The following is a 17,642-nucleotide window of genomic DNA, read 5'->3' on the forward strand; positions in this document are numbered from 1 at the left end:
TAAATACGAATACGAGTAAAGATACAGTTAGCGGTGTTTGATCGCGGTTATGTTCTCCTCCAGGGCGAATGCGGGAACTTCATCCGTCTGATCGAGCCGTGGAACCGCACTCATCTGTACGTGTGCGGAACGGGAGCGTACAACCCCATCTGCACGTATGTGGACCGCGGACGCAGGTCGCAGGTAACCAAATACTCCTTGGAGACTTAACCTTTACCCTACTCTCCTTTTTAACAGCCGTATCTGTCAATCGAGCTCAGGTCACTGAGGCAGGCTACCCCTTCTGCTCTCGGTCCTCCGTTTCATTCTCTGTTCTTTTGTTGCATCGTTTTCTGTTGCTTCCTATCACCTTGCATTGCTGGAGTTTCATTACGACCAAATTGCCACCAAGCAATGCAATCTGATACAGTTGTTGGCTTTGTGAAGGGTGCCAACTACACTACAGTCTGTTTGTTATGTAACAGTGAGTTATTATGGGGGGAAAAAAACGATATTTAATGGCTTGTATATAAATAGCTGGGTCTCTGGGGTGCCTGCCCACCCATTGAGTGTGAAATTAAACAGCCACGTAAATCTTTGATTTTCTGCCCATTTCTGACACGGCTGCGAGTGACCCTTGTGTGCTAATTTACGTAATATCACCCCCGCACTGAGTTTGTACTCCCATGACCTGGAGGCATGGCTGGGTGAAGAGCTGACATTTTCAAGCCACTTCTGAAACACTTGACCAATAGCTAAGCTACAGTGTTAGCCTTGGAAAAGTGAAAATGTTCAGAGAATTTGTTGACGTAGGGTGGACACGGTGTTTGTGTTTGATCATGTGTCCGCTGCATTTGCCACATAAATGGATCCTCACACTAATCCATCAAAGTACAATTGGCCAGCGAGGTGATGAAGACAACAACATTCTGGAAGCTTAAGCCGTATGCACGTTTCCCGCTTTGTCCAAACACGACTTATTATTGTATTGCAAAGCAGTCGCCAGGGTGTTACCGTCTTCCCCCACGCAGGTTCTCGCTGGTAATAGCGCTCTGACGGGACATGCAGCTAATTCCTTGCCTGTAATCGCTTTATACAGAGCAGGTTCTGCATGTCTGTCTTTCCGTCCGCCTAAGAGCCCCTGAAAAGCCATCACTACCGATGGAGCCTCTCATCCATCATCGCCCTCGTAGCTCCGCCCCCTCCTCGGGCACGATGACCGACAGTGGGCGGGACGCAGCTGCCGGCCTCGCGCCTTCGACTCCTCTGCCTGTTTAGTCTCACACTTCAAATGGGGAGGGGGTTCGGGGGGGGTGACATTTCATTTTAAAGGTCAGGCAGCCTGCTTTCATTCAGCTTTTTACACCCTTAACGGAGACACATTATGCTTTTTTTTCCCGCAATATAAAATGGTTCCCTGGTGTCTTTATAGACAGTCTGGTAAATTTCTGCTGAAAGAATTACAACACACTTCAAATCCATTTGTCACACTCTGGTTCAAATCAGGGCGGCACGGTGGCCGACTGGTTAGAGCGTCTGCCTCGAAAAAGAGCGACCAGTCAGTGTCGCCAACCCTTCCGAACCCTCTACCACAGGGATGGGAAAAATATGGCCTACGGCCCACATTTGGCCTCCTCCATTCTTCATTCCAAAACAGCAATCATTTACATAATCAAGGATCTTGTAATATCTGTTGCGTTCAATTGTATTATGTAAATTGATGAATTGTGACGACACAATTCACAAACTTCGGAACGGCTCACTCCCAGACTCAATTTCAGAAATAGGCTCATGATTTACTTGGTTGTTTTAATTTCACACTTGATGGGTGGGCAGGCACTCCAGAGACCCAACGATTTTGTAAACAAGCCATTAAAAATATATATTTACCATAATATGTTCCCCTGAAAGGACCCAAAGCTGATGACACTCTTGTCTTCTGCATGAACTTTGCATGACACGCACAACATCAAGCACCACTTTCACCTTTTTTTCCCAAATTCCCACATTTTGTCCATCTTTCCCCCGATCTTCTGTTTGCGTCATTATCGTCCACCGGACAAATCCGGCTTTGTCAGTAACGAGACGGCCAAATGTGCCATGTCTGTGTTTTAGGGATCCTCCTACCTCCAGGCCCCTAAATATGGAGGAAGAACCAATCGGGCAGCAGACCAGAGTGCCACGTCAGAGCTTTTGGAGGCCAAGGTGGGCTTTGAGAGAGGGCTCTGCACTTTGTAAAGAATCAAATTGGAAGTCTGGTGCCCACCTGGAGAGCTCCCTTTCGGAGTAGTGATGACATGTCTTTTAAGTAAAATAAACGGCCTAAAATCAAATGACGGAGGTTGGCTTAAATTGCAGGCAGTCTACAAATAAAGTGCAATACAACTGATGTTTCTTAACCGAACATTTTTGGATGTATTCATTTAAAAAAGAAAAAAAAAAAACACCTAATATAATGCAACCCAAATCTTAATGAACTCAACTTGTAGGTCAATTGTGTACAATTCCGTTTTCTTTTTACTTTCAGTGTTGGTCTACTCCTTCATTGTAACATATTAAGCACTTTAATCACAATTAATCACAATATCCTCATAACATTAGGAGAAAAAAATTAGGAATGATACATGACTAAAGGCAAAATATAACAACAAAATGTTTTTTTACGAAGAAAAAACTCATCATCTCAGAAGAGAATAAAGCCAATCACTTATAAAAATGCAATTTTTATTTTCAAGAGAAGTACCTCTTTTATTTCTCATAATGTGACTGTAAAAAAATAGCAATGTTAAAAGAACAAAGAAAAAAATATTACAAGGAAAGAAAAAAATCCCAATGTACAAGAAGAAAGATGGAATGGTAAAATTGATTCCTGTAGTGTTCCATCTTTTTTTCCTAATTTTTACAGTTTTTTTTATTGCTAGTGTGGCGCTAGTCTTTAATGATAACATATTAAAGACTTCATAACATTAGTCGCATTTTCTCATAATATAGTATGACAAGAACAAAATGGGAGTGTTACATGAGTACAGAGAAAATATAACGAGAAAAAAAATTAAGAAAAAAGTCTTTCACAGAAATATTAATGCTACTCACTCATAAAAATTACAGTTTTATTAATGTGCATTCACCTTTTTTCTTGTAATGTCATAAAAAGGATTGCTATGATAATGGTAAAAAGTTCTGAAAAAAAATCACTATTAGCAAAATAAAGTTGTAATTTTAACACCACTTTGTTCCTGACTTTTAATTGATTCATTTATTTATTTTGCCAGTGTGGCGCTAGTCATTCATTGTAACATTTGAATTACTTAAGAATATTAATCACACTGTGTCATAATATTACGAGAAAACATTTGGAACGTTACGTGAGTAGGGGCAAAATATAATGACAAAGACAAATTAAGAAAAAAATCCAATGTCACTCACTCAATTTTATTCTGGTGAGACCTTACCACTTTTTCTCATAGTACAGAAAAAAAAAATATTATGCGAACAAAGAAAATGTATTAAGAGAAAAATAAGGCACAATTCCAAAATAAAGTGAACTTCACTTTAATACATTCAAAGACGTAAATGGTAAATTGCATCTCGTGGTTTGTTTTATAAAGTCTTTCAGGTAAAATGCAACCGAGTGATTCAGGTTCGCCCGTCATTTTTTTCCCCCACATCCTTTTCTTGGACATCCTCAAATGTCCTAGAGCCACGTGTGACAAACGCGGATTTTCAGCGGCAGAATCGCTGTACTTCCCGGCAGGCCGGCTTTGAAGACCCGAACGAGCTGTCGGTGCACCCGGCCCGATCCAGTGTTGACACAGATGTTAAAGATGTCCTCTTTTCACTGTGGGGATAATGAGTTCTCTCTTGAGCCACTAACATCACAGGCGCAGCGGAAGGCGTTTTTTTGGAAGGCTCTCAGCATTTTTTTCCCTCCGTCGCCTTCATCTCGCCGATAAAACCGCCTTTGTGTGCTTTTCGTTGCCCTCAGCAGATCCAGTCGTGCCCGCAGGGTCGCAGCGAAGCATTCTAAACTCCACATTGTTTAGTTAGATACTCATGTTGTTTTGAAAACCTTACACCTTTAACGGCAACTTCAAGGAGCAACCCCTTTTCCCGTGTCCAAAATGTATTGGCCAAATACAGTAAATCTATTAGCAAGTCACAGGAGAAGTGGGAAGATAATTCATTACCTTTTCTTATTCCCCCGACAGGAATATATTTTCCGCCTTGAGCCGGGCAAAGTGGATTCTGGGAAGGGAAAATGTCCTTTTGACCCCAAACTGAACAGCGTCTCCGCTTTGATCAGTAAGTAAATGTTGACTTTTGCTTCACTAAAACCCGGCCGGGACATGCATTTTTATCGTCTTTAACAATTTTTAGAACGTGAGAGACGCCGTTCAAGTATGTGCTGGCTGCTCTTTTCGTGTCTGGTGTACTCAAGCTGATTAACAAAGCACACCACACACCTATCAATATCGCAATCGACAATCATGTAGTACCAAGACTGACCTGTGAGAGGCAGTACGGTGCCACGGGGCATCCAGATGGTGCTGAAGAAAGAAGAATAGTTTTAGAAGAAGAAGAAGTAGAAAAATTGAGTCGGTCTTGACCACGCACACAAGAATCTATCGTAAATATTGAAGAGGTTTAACATAACAGATCAGACGGTAAATCAATCTAACACACCCCACACCACAGGATAATTGATCAAGATAATCTTCCAGAGACATACGACAATCAGACCTTTGCTGACTTTGATTGGATGGAAAAATGGAAATTCACCCTGATTATCGATATGTGTGTACCCCGTTTAAGAGATACAGATAACTCTTAAGCTGCTACACACTGTGTGTACAGTGTTTCGACACCTGCGGATTCGCCTAGCCGCAGATTTTGTTTTCTCTCAATTTTATTGCCATTTTTTTTTTTTTAAACCAACCCTGAAAATGCTTATTGATGGTTTATCCCAGCTTATTCAGTAATCTTGGGGGTAGGTTTAAAAAAAAAAAGTTCTTTCTCGGCTAGCTATACATGAGGGCTGTATTGTATAAAGTTGCTCACCTCACACTTAAATGATACACTTGATACAGTTTTATCCCCCAAAAATCAGTCTTTAAAAAGATAACAAAGCTCAGTTTTGATTGACTTCAAACCCTCTGATTAGGACAGATGGTGGAATATCCTACACGTCGATAATGGGACGTCGCAAAGCTGCAATTGTGTCACTCTTTTATCTTTCTGTCGTGTGTGCTTCCCTGTTGGTGGGTGGTCTGGTTGTCGGCCTGCAGGTGGTCCGACATGACCTCTTGCCCTCTGTTTGTGATTGTGTGTGTTCTCAATTGCAACTGATGCAGGCTAAAGTGTGAATTGCCATATTTTCTTTTGCACTTGCTTACTATACATCCATAAAGCACACAAGAGAGTGAAATTTCAAAGCTTTGAAATTTTCCATCGCCCATCCGTCCGATATCGGGGTCCATTTGTACAACTTCTCTAGTACAGCACAAACCTGAGATGCGAAGGCTGTATGGTGTCAGTGTCAGATAGAAGTAGTAAATATTCTTCAAAAACATTTCTTTTCTTCATTTGAAAAACACATGACCAAAACGTGCATTCACAGAACGAATTCAACTCCTATCTAAAGATGCCACTGTACTTTGAAACGGGTCAATTTGACCCGCAACGTGACAGGACAGTTAAAACGTCTCACCCCCCTTAAATCAAGCTGATTGCAATCGATTCTGTTCTTCCCAATTGCGCTGATTGCCTTCACGGTGGTGCTCGGCGTGTTTTAGGCGGAAGTGTGGACAGGTCAACGGGTTTGACCCAAAGGTGGTGCTACAGGCAGATCGTGATATATTTTGGCACAGCTCTGAGCTTTTTGAGGGGAAATCACCACCATCACGCACCAGGGACATGTGGGATGATTGAAACGAAATGTGGCGGGTGTGACGCCACTTTTGAGTGATTAGCCTTTTTGAGGCCTGCAGATCACACGATGACTTATTTCGCTTTTGTGTCCGTTCTGACTTCACCTTGGCGACGCCCTCAATTCTTTAAGTGCGTGCGTGTGTGTGTGTGTGTGTGTCTTAACAGATGGCGAGTTGTATGCGGGAGTCTACATCGATTTCATGGGAACAGACTCTGCTATCTTCCGTACACTGGGAAAGCAGACAGCCATGAGGACCGATCAGTACAACTCCAGATGGCTGAACGGTAATGTCCCAACGAAAACGTTTGCAGCCAGCACTAATTTGACCAATTGTTTCCTTCCGTGTGACGCGGCGGCCGAGTCATTAGCACATTTGCCTCACAGGTGAGAAGTTCTGGGTTTGAATCTTGTCTCCAGCACATTTAGACAATGAAGCTTTTAAACTCACAATCACACTTGTGGACAATTTAGCTGTCAGTGAAGCGGTGTAGCTCAGCTGAAAGGTACTGTCAAACTAAATATAAAAGAAAGAGAATTACAAGCACATAGCCTCCGCTCGTTTAATGCTAACATACTGTACAATGGCACACGGGCTAATAATTAGCATCTCTCTATGTGGTGGTGATGTGACCTTTTAAGCAACAGATATATGAATATGTAGACAGATCATATAACAATAATCCATCGCTGGGGTTACGTTCCAGGCACCGGTTGTGGTGTGGCGAATGGAAGCCTCCCTTACGAAGACCTTTTTTTTTTTTTTTTTTTTTTTTTTAAACCAACTTTATGTGGCGCTCCAATGCGCACAAGCGCAGACGCGATGGACACCAAGTCAAAATTGAAGTGGCCATAAAACACACGCCGGCCAACAATCGTGGGCTGTTCTTAAGGTCTTTAAATACACTTAAAACAATACAAACACATTTAAGCACATTTAATTTATTGAGAGAGAGAGAGAGAGCAATAGCAATGACTAACACAAAAATATTGTACCAACAGTATAAAAACTTTAATAACAGTTACTAAAAAAGCTGTGATCAACCGCAATATAGCGGGAGTTTACTGTACTCAGAGGCATATATTCTTTATCTTCTGGGAAGAACGATATGAACAAATACTGCCGTACTGAGAAGATGAGAGAGGAGATTAGCCTTCACTAGTATATTTGTATGTGTCTTCTACTGCCCCCATGTGTACATAAGAAAGCAGTATAATTGAAGGAGAAAGTGTGACAAAAGCGGTTTAATTGTATTTAATTCAGTCATTACTGTCTGTTTTTAGTAATTATAATTTTTTTTTGGGGGGGGGGGGCAGTCTAGAACAGAGTAATAGCATTTCCATTCATTTCAATTTGGGAAAGATGATTTGAGATGAGCGCTTTAAGTTACGAACGTGGTCAAGGAACTAATTCAACTTGTATCTCAAGGCACCACTGTACTATATGTTTTTGGGATGTGAAATGAAGCCTGAGTACCTAGAGAGAGAAAACACATTTGTATTTTAATATATAAAGAACAATTTGTAATTGTTTTTTTAAAGCACCTTTTCCTGGCACATTTTTCTGTGGTTAGTGGCGTCTTGTAGGAATAAGGTGGTTGCACACTAACTGCCACTCAGTTACTCTAAAAGTGCTCTTTGCTCATTGCTGAGCGCAAGGTCAGCCCCCACGGGAATTTGACAGCATGTCAATAGGGACTCATAGAGCTGATGAGCCACGATTGGGAAAGCGTCATCACTCGATGTCGCCAATTCAATCGCAGCCTCGCCCGTCGACGTCTTTCTTCTCGCAAATTTTCCCCCTGACCCTGTCGCCCCCGACGACACTGATGCTCGCCCGTGGAATCGGGACACCTGACTCCCACTCATAAGTCATATACGTAATGCATGTTGGCCACAGGTGCGAACGTTTTAAAGGTTTCAAAGGTGATGGCCTTTTCAATTCAAGGAGAAACAATTTCACAATTTAAAACAGTTCCCTTGTGTTCACGCAAAATGACTGCTTTAAACCAAAACAGTCGACTTGGTTTTACAATTTCAAGCATGGAATGAGAATGGAGAATTTTTTGTGCGTCCCGTTACGGTAGACATGACCACCCAATTTTGTGTCGATCGGTGAAACTGGTTGAATTTTTTTATTTTTTTTATGGCTTATTTTTACAAACATTCCAATAGGTGCTGCTTAGTGAGTTTTGCGCCATTGTGTTGGGCACACCGACGATGCGTACATTATTACCAGAATACACGTGCTTGCAATAATTGGTGACTTTTCAGGAATGTTGAGGCCCTCAAAAAGGCAAATAATTCGTCGGAAGAATAATAATAAACACATTATGGTGGTCTTTGACTTTTTAACACCCCAAAATAGTTAAAATACCCCAAGGATCTAGAATTATCACACACTTGAGCTGACTCTTTTTTTTTTTTTTTTTTTTTAGCCCAACTGAGCAGGTCATGCCTCGTTAAAATGATCTGCTGCTCAAGTCGAAATTTCAAGCCCAGACGTCAGAATCAGAATCATAATCATCTTGAATTGTCAAGTATGTCCAAAAAACACACAAGGAATTTGTCCCCGGTAGTTGGAGCCGCTCGAGTACGACAACAGACGCTCAATTGACAGAGAACACTTTGGAGACAGAAAGACATTGAGCAAAACATGGAGGCAGACATGCTAACCACTGGAGCGCCGCACTGCATAAAACTAAATACTCACATTGCTGTCCAGTGAAAACCATCTATTGCCAAATATGTTGTCCAAAAATAAGAACAGCTTTTGTTTTTCGGATTGTGGGTAATTAAAACAGTGCCGCAATATTTAGACTTGGTTTTCAGACAGCAATGATGCCTGTATGTCATTTACTATCGTTGTGCAAGGTGTTGGTAAAAGCTTGGAAATAGATCTCAAAAGTGCTGAAAAATGAGCGGACAATGCGTGCGTGTGACCTCGCTATTTCCTGTATTTAGATAGGTGGGAGGGGCACCTTCTCCTGGGTGTCCCATTTAGTGGATCAGTGTAAATGTACACTATAAAGCCATTTTGACCATTGCTGGGTGGGACAAAATGAATTGGTGGATTATGGCACAGTAAAAGGGAGAAACGGCAATGATTCCAATCATACAAATTGTTTTAAAAGCCACCCAAACCTCAATCCTCGCTCCTGTGGGCCAATCAATTGTTATTCTAGGCTCAGTTCTTAGGTTTGGTCAGTTTCTTGTCAGCTGTCTCCTGGTTACAATCATCTTATTATTATTATTGTACGTCAAAGCAAGCCTACCGATTCTGTTTGACCGCCAATTCAAGACGCTTGTGGTATCCGGTGTCGTATCAAATCGAGCAATTTTTCCTAAACACAGCAGCTCCAGAATTTTGTCTGCAACTTCCTTCTATTCCTTTTATTACTTGTATTAAATGCTCGAGTTTTTATCCTAGAAGAACTACGAACATCTCATCTGCTGCCGTGTTCATTATTTCTGCCTGTCAAATGCATCGGCATCTCGGTATTGGTCGTATGCCGCCTGTGCAAGGCTAATATTTTCCTCCCCTTTACGTGCTTTTCCGTTTTTCTAGACCCCACATTCATCCACGCACACCTCATCCCCGACAGCGCCGAGAAGAATGACGACAAGCTCTACTTCTTCTTCCGCGAGAAGGCCACCGAGATGGGCCAGAGTCCCATGAGCCAGTCCAGAATCGGGCGGATCTGCTTGGTGAGTTGTTGCGATTTGTAACGTCTTTACTGATTTTCAAAATGTGAGAAACTGAAGTAACATATATTGTAAATATCGAACCGATTTAACATTTACAAGTGTCGCCCCAAAACGTTTTCCAACAGATTGGGAAGGGAAATCCACTCCTAACACATCCCGCACCACGGGATAATCATTCAAGATAATCTTTTAGAAACATATGATAATCACGCCTTTGCTCACTTGGATCATAGGAGAGAGGAAAACGTTAAAATGAGCCCTGATTACCGGTTTGTATGTACTCTGCTTCAATAAACATAGTTCACACTGGACTGGCTGTTATGTGTTTGGTCGTCAGAACAGGAAAGCAAACGGCAGCTGTTTGCTTGAACAGTTTCGGTCGGAAAGCATCTTGTTGTTTTGGTTCCTTTTGAAAGCGTTCAGTTCACATCTTGCATCCAGTAGGCCATAACCAAGTGACGTTATGGTTGTTTTGGTCCAAATAGGGATGTTGTTGGCCGCATGTTCAAAAGGCTCTTCGTGGACACTTGTCAAGTTTTATGATGCGGTGAAATACAGTTTTGAATAAACACTTTTGAATAAGCCTTTTCATTTCCCTTTTAAGGCAACAAGATGGTAAAATGAAGTCTCCCAGTGTCAAAGAGAGACATCCAGTGCAAATCATTCGGACGGGGTGAAAGGCGTGAACGAAGTTCATCATTTCCAGCCTGTGAATCATTTGAATTCCCTACCTCGGTAGTAAAAGTTGGCCGACCTCCCTCGCGCACATGGGCCCCGTTGAAACGCGGAGCTGTTTTTTGTTCCAGCGGGCCAACGGCAATAGCGGAGCCAGCGCGTTTAGCTTGAACGGCTTCGACTTACTCGCGCAGCTGTGAGTCAGACGTGGATACGCCGTGATGGACACGTCCCGATGGATAACCCGTACGCCTTGCGTCCCCGCAGAATGACGACGGCGGCCACTGCTGTCTGGTGAACAAGTGGAGCACTTTTCTGAAGGCCCGTCTCATCTGCTCGGTGGCTGGAGCCGACGGTGTCGAGACGCACTTTGACGAGCTCAGTGAGTCTACACACAAACGAAACGTCACGTGACACCTTTTTATATCGATCGAATAATAAAGTGCTGGCCCCCGCACGGCCTTTGTGGTGGCGAATCCTCAAAATGCTCATCTAACGTGGTCGACATGCTCCACCCACATTTTGGTAACGGAGACAAAACGTGATCCCCATTTAACGTCGCCCATGTGTCCAGGATGCTTGCTTCCAATTGGGGCTTATTTGGGTGACTTCCCTAGTGGGATATCTGATTGCCACATATTATCCAGGAGCATGACAAATCATCTCTCATGAGAATCGGCCCTCATTTATAAAGAATGTCATCCAGTAAGACGTTGACCTCCACCAAGGCCGAACGCTCCTAAACATGGCCGTTCTTGACTCAACAACAACCTAGATGCCGTTCCACTCCAGTGCTGTAGGTGGCGACTTGCACATTACTGAAGTCATGCACGAAAAAACTATCTCAGTTTTTCAGCAAATAGCTGAGGGTAGCTTCCACGGAAGACAAAAACATGAAAGGGTGAATTTGCGAATGGCGAACCAGAAATACAATCAAAGGGAAATTATGTTGACATTATTTGGCCTTTGTTTTTTCAAGCTCAAAGACCCTAAATGCAAGGAAAATGGGAGCAAAATGAAAATATCTCTATCCCCCACTGTCGTGGTTGTTGGGAAGTGCTGCGATACGAAAATGTACAGCCTAAGCATCTGGCGCATATTGTACGTATCCGTAACCCAATAGGAAAGATGGCCGTCAAAATGTCGAACTCCGTTACACGACTTGTAACCACAACAGTGAGAAAACAAAGATCTCCAATGGGAACAGGTCTTTGACAGATTCACTATCTTGCCCTCCACAGATTGAGCCGTCATGCTTCTCCTTCGAGCAAGAGAATGAGAAATGCAAAAGAAAAAACCAACACAGTACAGAATAGCGAGTACAGTAATCCAAATAATGAGCGACTGGGATCTGACCGACCTCCCGCGGATCATCCCGGCCTGTCTGTTCGTCACATGACTGACAGGATTAGGGAAGTATTAGTGGTCTCCTTGAAGCTCGGTGCTGTGAGCAAGAAATCCTTTATGTGTACTTAGAATACAAGTCTAAATTTACCACAAAATGTGCCATGACATGCATCAGCTGTAAAATGATGCAAGGTCATGCAGTGCAGTATATTGCGTGCCACTTTGTGTCGCTCGCAGATCCCCCCCCCCCCAAAAAAAATGTGTCAAAATTGAACAGGCCTGACATTGGCCATTTCGGGCAAATTCCAGGGCTTTTACTTCGGCAAACTCCGACTAGAGAATTCTCCCAAATGAGCCCCAATCGGAAACAGGAATCCTATCCTATACTGATGGGCACTGCTCAATTGTTCAACTTGAATGCCATTTAATGGCCGAAACATGATGCCAAATTGTGATCATTTGGAGGATTTGCCATCAGTACTTCCAACTTTCATTTTGCCCGTCCTTGAGGCAGTTCCCTTTCTCCCCTTCTTTATCCATCCCTCCTTCTTTGTGCAATCACGGATGTTGTTTTTCCACTAATGCGACGCTGCGGGCGAACGTCACAAACCCAGAACTTGTTCCATTTCACCGCTGATTTATTCCTCCTGCGCCCCTCCTGTCTGTCAAACAGGCCGTCAGATGACTCGGGAACTTCTCCTTTGCAACGCAGCCATTACCTGTCATTTTCATGTGAGGATTTGTCATCCTCCCCATTAAAGCGAGAGTGTAGACTGTGCCGAATGAGAAACCGAGGCGCAGCGGATCAAATATTTGTTATTTATCCTCGCTTTCATGAGCACCATTCACCTCCTCTCTCTCTGGTTTGTGTTATTGGACGAACGAATCTGTGCAAAGATCAAAACGGGGTAACGTGTCAGATTGATGTCTTACTTGTTAAGAAAGATTGCAGGTTAGAGAGGAGAGGACGGCGTGTCGTGTTTATTTTTCGTTGTGTGTTCCCCAAAAGCCAATTACTGTCCTTCACTGTTCAAGGGCAGTTCAAACAAGTCAAACATCACTTGTTTTAGCCCCCCGCCCGCCCGCCCGCCCGCCACATCCCCTTTGTTGCAGAACATTAACGACTAGACTTATATGTTCAACTGGTATTCCAGCCCACCTGTCAAACTTGATGTATTGAATTTTTTTGTCTTCCTCCCTTTTATTTTTTTGGTTTTGGCTTGCATTTTTCTCTCATTAAATCCATCAGTGGAGATGTAGGCCTCGCCTCGCAAGCGCCTGCAGCCTGCGCTCACGTCGAGTGCATATGGCTCCGATTAGAGGCGTGTTTCACCAGACCATCTATGTTTTACTTTTATTCCCCGACGACGCGCAGGAACTATAGTTTTAGTGTCCAATGAGTTTAGATTCAGGATCCCGTTGAGGTTCTGGTAACCTCTGACTGTTAAATGTCTACATGTGTCATCGTTACACTGGAACCTGGGAACCCAAAAAGTAAAATAAAAAAAATGCTACGGATCATATTGGGATCAGTTTAAGGAGTGCAAATGCATCACTACTTGTCGATTGTTTCAGAACTCAACAAATATGCATCTAAATATTTTACTTGTACTTTTTCCCAAATACTTTTTTTTTTTTTTTAATATATCATCATATTATCATAAAATTGCTTGCTCAAATTGGCTTAGTCGTGATCCTCTGGAAATTTGAAGTCATCCCCCCCAAAGCTGGTTTAACTTAGCGACATGAAATTCGGTAGGCACGTCTGTCATGAGTATACACGTTAAAAAAAAAAAAAAAACATCTCAGGAAGCCATGCCCGAAAATGTGCAGGAAGTCTGCCATTTTGGTTTAAAGCGCCCATTTTAACATCAACTTGTCCATTTTCAGGGCTCCTTCAAAGAAAAACTTGTCCAAAGGATTTTGTATTTTTTTTTTTCAATTCCAGCCCCAAGCCGGTTTCACTAAGCCGCATGAAAGCTGGTAGGCTCGTCGAAACTGAGTATACCCTTTAAACAGTCTGCAGAACACAAAGGAAGTGTGCCATTGTGGTTCAAAGACAAACTTGTCCGTGAGATTTGTCATTGTAAATATTGAACCATCAATATGCGTGGGTCAACTGTCATACAGATATTACCCCCCCCATCGATAATTGTTGAGGGGCATGACGAGCGTCGTGTGCCCCACCTTTGCGTGTCACCACACCTCTGGCGCCAAATTATTCACAACTACTTTATCCGCCTTTCCAGGGGACGTTTACATCCAGCCGACGCAAGACACCAAGAATCCTGTCATCTACGGAGTCTTTTCAGTTTCCGGGTGAGTATCTCGACTGCTTTTGCAAAAGACAAAACCGAGAGGTGGCTGAATCCCGGTGAGGTCGGGCCCGATAACAAGTTGTCCCAAGTTTCGGGAGGAAAACACAGCAGAGCCAGAAATGTCAGATTTCGATACCGATTGTGTGTCCTCGTGTAAACCAGCATGATCAAAGCGCTTGTAATCAAGGAGGCGCACTAGACACAAACACAGCACTTGTGGCCACTCTTCGGCAGCGCGTGGGCGTTTTTCTATGTCAGTGTGTCAGACGACTCTTCGGTCTGAGCGTATGTTTGTGTATCCTGGGAAGAAGCTTCTACCCGTCGCGTGCGGCGGCGCCCTCTGTCATTATCTCGGCACTCACTGGCCTGTTCTCCCATGCAGATCTGTGTTTAAGGGCTCGGCGGTGTGCGTCTACTCCATGGCAGACATCCGCATGGTCTTCAATGGTCCTTTTGCTCACAAGGAAGGACCCAACTACCAGTGGGTGGCCTACACAGGGAAGATCCCTTACCCCAGACCTGGCACTGTGAGTGGTGAACATATGAATATTAATAGCACAGTACAAGAATGTACAAATATGATTATAAAACACAGTATGTCTTACAACCTCAAAGATATATCCAGTGGTGGCTTCACTTAGGAGTTTTTCAAGATACGAGCTGTCGTTTTTTTGCCGGCATGAGGCGGGTGTGGTGAGGGACACAGGCGCAACACAACGAACCACCCAAAAAGTTGGAAAGGATTTTAATCATCAATTTAAGATCAACTGTGACACTTGAATTCAAAACCAGGATACAGCGCAGTTCACGTCACAGTCGGGAGGGTCAGGCTTTGAAGATAATGTATGGAAGTTGTCTTGGGCCAAACTGATGCAATGTTCGGTAATCCACAGATAGCAGGTCAGGAAATGCTCAGATTTCACTGTTGTCTTAATCTATGAGTACAGAGAGCAGAAAGTGGGAAACACAATTTAATATCACTCTTAGTTGAAGTTTGTAATTTAAGCAAAACGATCTGCCATAAGAGCAGGAATATATGAATCGTGATATTTGTTAGAAAGAATATCTTGATAGACAAAAAAAATGAATGCTCCTTTTTTTTGCCTTGATTTGAGATATTTAATCTTGATTCGATTGTAGATTTTTTTCAGTGCAGGTGTGAGTGTGAATAGTTGTTTGTCTATATGTGCCCCGCAATTGGCTGGTGACCAATCCAGGGTGTACCCCACCTCCTTCTCCAGTTGACCCCTGACCCAAATGAGGCTATGCGTGTAGAAAATGGATGGTTGCATTGTCCCAATTTGTAGATGTTGAAGCCACAGTAGTATTTGTAATGATATTTGGGGGGGGCTCCGGGGCTCCCCCTAGAGTTGTAAAATATGATTTATATTGTTTCCAAAAAAGGTGTAAAGACACTCCCCCACAAAGCAGATAATCCTTAGTGTTTCATTCGTTAATAAATCATTTGTTGCATTTCCAGTACTTCAGGAAAAAACACCCTGTGTAAATCTAAACTACAGCAAAAAGCATAAACAATGACATATGCTCTAATATGCTACATCGGAGGTGTGTCCATCATAAGCAAAATAGTTTACAACAGTGGCCAGTGGATTAATGTGGAAGTTGCCCTCATTTTATTCAATAGAAGGAAGAGTTAGGCCAGGCCAACTAAATGCTATGTAACATCTAATATCTGTATTATTAAGGTATTATTGTTTATTTACCTGTTGTCACAGCCCGGTGTGGACGCTTGTAAAGTATTTACTTTTTCCACATTTTGTTACGTTACAGCCTTGTTCCAAAATGGAATAAATCAATAAATAATCCTCAAAATTCGACACACAACACCCCATAATGACAATGTGAATTAAAAAAAATTTTTTTTTAAATGCTTGGAAATATATTTTTTTTAACAAAAATTGCTATATGACATAATTTTTGAAAAATGGAAAAAGAAAATCAGATGTTGGCATTCAATTGGATTGGTCACTTGAACCTGCAGTGTAAATCCAGCCTAAGCAAATGGAGACCACAAAGACGTGACTGGAAGATAAAGAATCTCCACTGATGTGTTGAACCAGTGATTCTCAAAGTGGGGTACCACGAACGGTATGTGGACGAATCACTGCATAAGTGCACTGTTAATATTTCAACTGTGCATCATGTTAAAGTGGCTTCAAATTACATCATAAAACCTCTACCTCTATACTACCTACTAGGGGCCTACTATGCTACTGTATTTTAATGTTGGTCATTATAGTGGTGCTTGTAGAGCCAAGTACTTTTTGAGTTTGTACTTGGTCTAAAAAGAACCACCGTGCTAAACAATAATTCTTTTTTTTTTTTTTTTTTTAAGCGTTCGTCGAACTCAGCTCACAAGTTTTAAGCAGTAATGTTAGCACCTTTGCTTGCACCATCAAACACATAAGAAGCGTCCAGGCTGGTCTGCCACTGTCATCCTAAAAGTTGATGATCCAGCGTCACCGTGGCAACGACAGCGATGTTTTTCCTCCTCCATACACGCCGGCGTAACATCCAAAAGGAGTTTGAAAGTGTTTTGTTTCATATGCTTGCATTAAACTGACAGGAGTGTGTCATATGTGAACGCAGTGTCCCGGAGGCACGTTCACCCCCAACATGAAATCCACCAAGGATTACCCGGACGAGGTGATCAACTTCATGAGGAACCACCCCACCATGCACAACGCCGTGTACCCGGTACACAAGCGGCCACTGGTGGTCCGCACCAACGTGGACTACGAGTTCACCACCATCGCCGTGGACCAAGTGACGGCAGCCGACGGGAGCTACGAGGTCCTCTTCATGGGCACAGGTCACTGGAAAGAAACATTTACTCACATCATTGACGCATTATTATTGGGTTTTTTAAATTCTATTTATGTATTTATTTGTATATTTTTATCCCGAAATTGGGCAAGCAGGCCTATAATGTACAACAGGAAGCACGTAAAAGTCGCCAAGATCCATGCATGATGTAAAACAGAAGCCGGCCATTTTGGTTGAAATGCAGACTGCCACTTTTTTGGTTTTTTCGAATTGTGGATGGGTGGAGCATGGCGTCAGCAATTGATGAGCATTTCTAGGATTTAATTTGATCCTAATCTGTGTTTGCCAGATCGCGGCACAGTGCAGAAGGTGATCGTGTTGCCTCGGGACGACCTTCAGACTGAGGAATTGGTTTTGGAGGAAGTGGAGGTCTTTAAGGTCTCGCAGCCGTTTGCTATTTATCTTTGGATTTGTCGTTTGAGGTGTGAAAACTCAATTATGGCTTCTTTTTTTTTTTTTTTTTTTTTCCGGCAGGTTCCCACCCCGATCATCACCATGAAGATCTCGTCCAAACGCGTAAGTCAGCCGACCGTCTCCCAAGGCGACAGCGACGCGGCACGTGGAACTAAACGGACGTTGTCTTCCTTCAACAGCAACAACTGTACGTGGCGTCCGTACTGGGCGTCACCCACCTGGCTCTCCACCGCTGCGACGTGTACGGCGAGGTGTGCGCCGACTGCTGTCTGGCTCGGGACCCGTACTGCGCCTGGGACGGAAAATCCTGCTCCAGATACTCGGCGTCGCAGAAGAGGTGCGTTCGTTTGCGATTGGAAGAACGTGCCCGTCGCCGGTGGTACCTTGACTTAGAAATGCCCCGACTTTTCCAAGATACGAGCTGTTGT

General features: G+C 43.1%; 1 protein-coding gene across 2 annotated transcripts in view; it reads left to right on the top strand.

Moving 5' to 3' along the window:
• The window catches only part of sema3fa (sema domain, immunoglobulin domain (Ig), short basic domain, secreted, (semaphorin) 3Fa), a 59,676-nt gene that overhangs the window by 38,673 nt on the left and 3,361 nt on the right, over positions 1 to 17,642 (top strand). The window contains exons 5-16 of one of the 2 annotated variants that reach the window (XM_061783845.1): positions 64 to 183; positions 2,095 to 2,184; positions 4,188 to 4,281; positions 6,073 to 6,192; positions 9,474 to 9,613; positions 10,556 to 10,670; positions 13,885 to 13,954; positions 14,336 to 14,480; positions 16,564 to 16,786; positions 17,090 to 17,178; positions 17,275 to 17,316; positions 17,394 to 17,551. In XM_061783845.1, coding sequence (XP_061639829.1) covers positions 64 to 183; positions 2,095 to 2,184; positions 4,188 to 4,281; positions 6,073 to 6,192; positions 9,474 to 9,613; positions 10,556 to 10,670; positions 13,885 to 13,954; positions 14,336 to 14,480; positions 16,564 to 16,786; positions 17,090 to 17,178; positions 17,275 to 17,316; positions 17,394 to 17,551 — 1,406 coding nt within the window. The remainder of the gene's footprint in view (positions 1 to 63; positions 184 to 2,094; positions 2,185 to 4,187; positions 4,282 to 6,072; positions 6,193 to 9,473; positions 9,614 to 10,555; positions 10,671 to 13,884; positions 13,955 to 14,335; positions 14,481 to 16,563; positions 16,787 to 17,089; positions 17,179 to 17,274; positions 17,317 to 17,393; positions 17,552 to 17,642) is intronic. The other variant, XM_061783846.1, reaches the window with a different exon arrangement.

The sequence above is a fragment of the Phyllopteryx taeniolatus genome, chromosome 9 (assembly GCF_024500385.1).
Source record: "Phyllopteryx taeniolatus isolate TA_2022b chromosome 9, UOR_Ptae_1.2, whole genome shotgun sequence".
Lineage (NCBI taxonomy): Eukaryota > Metazoa > Chordata > Actinopteri > Syngnathiformes > Syngnathidae > Phyllopteryx > Phyllopteryx taeniolatus.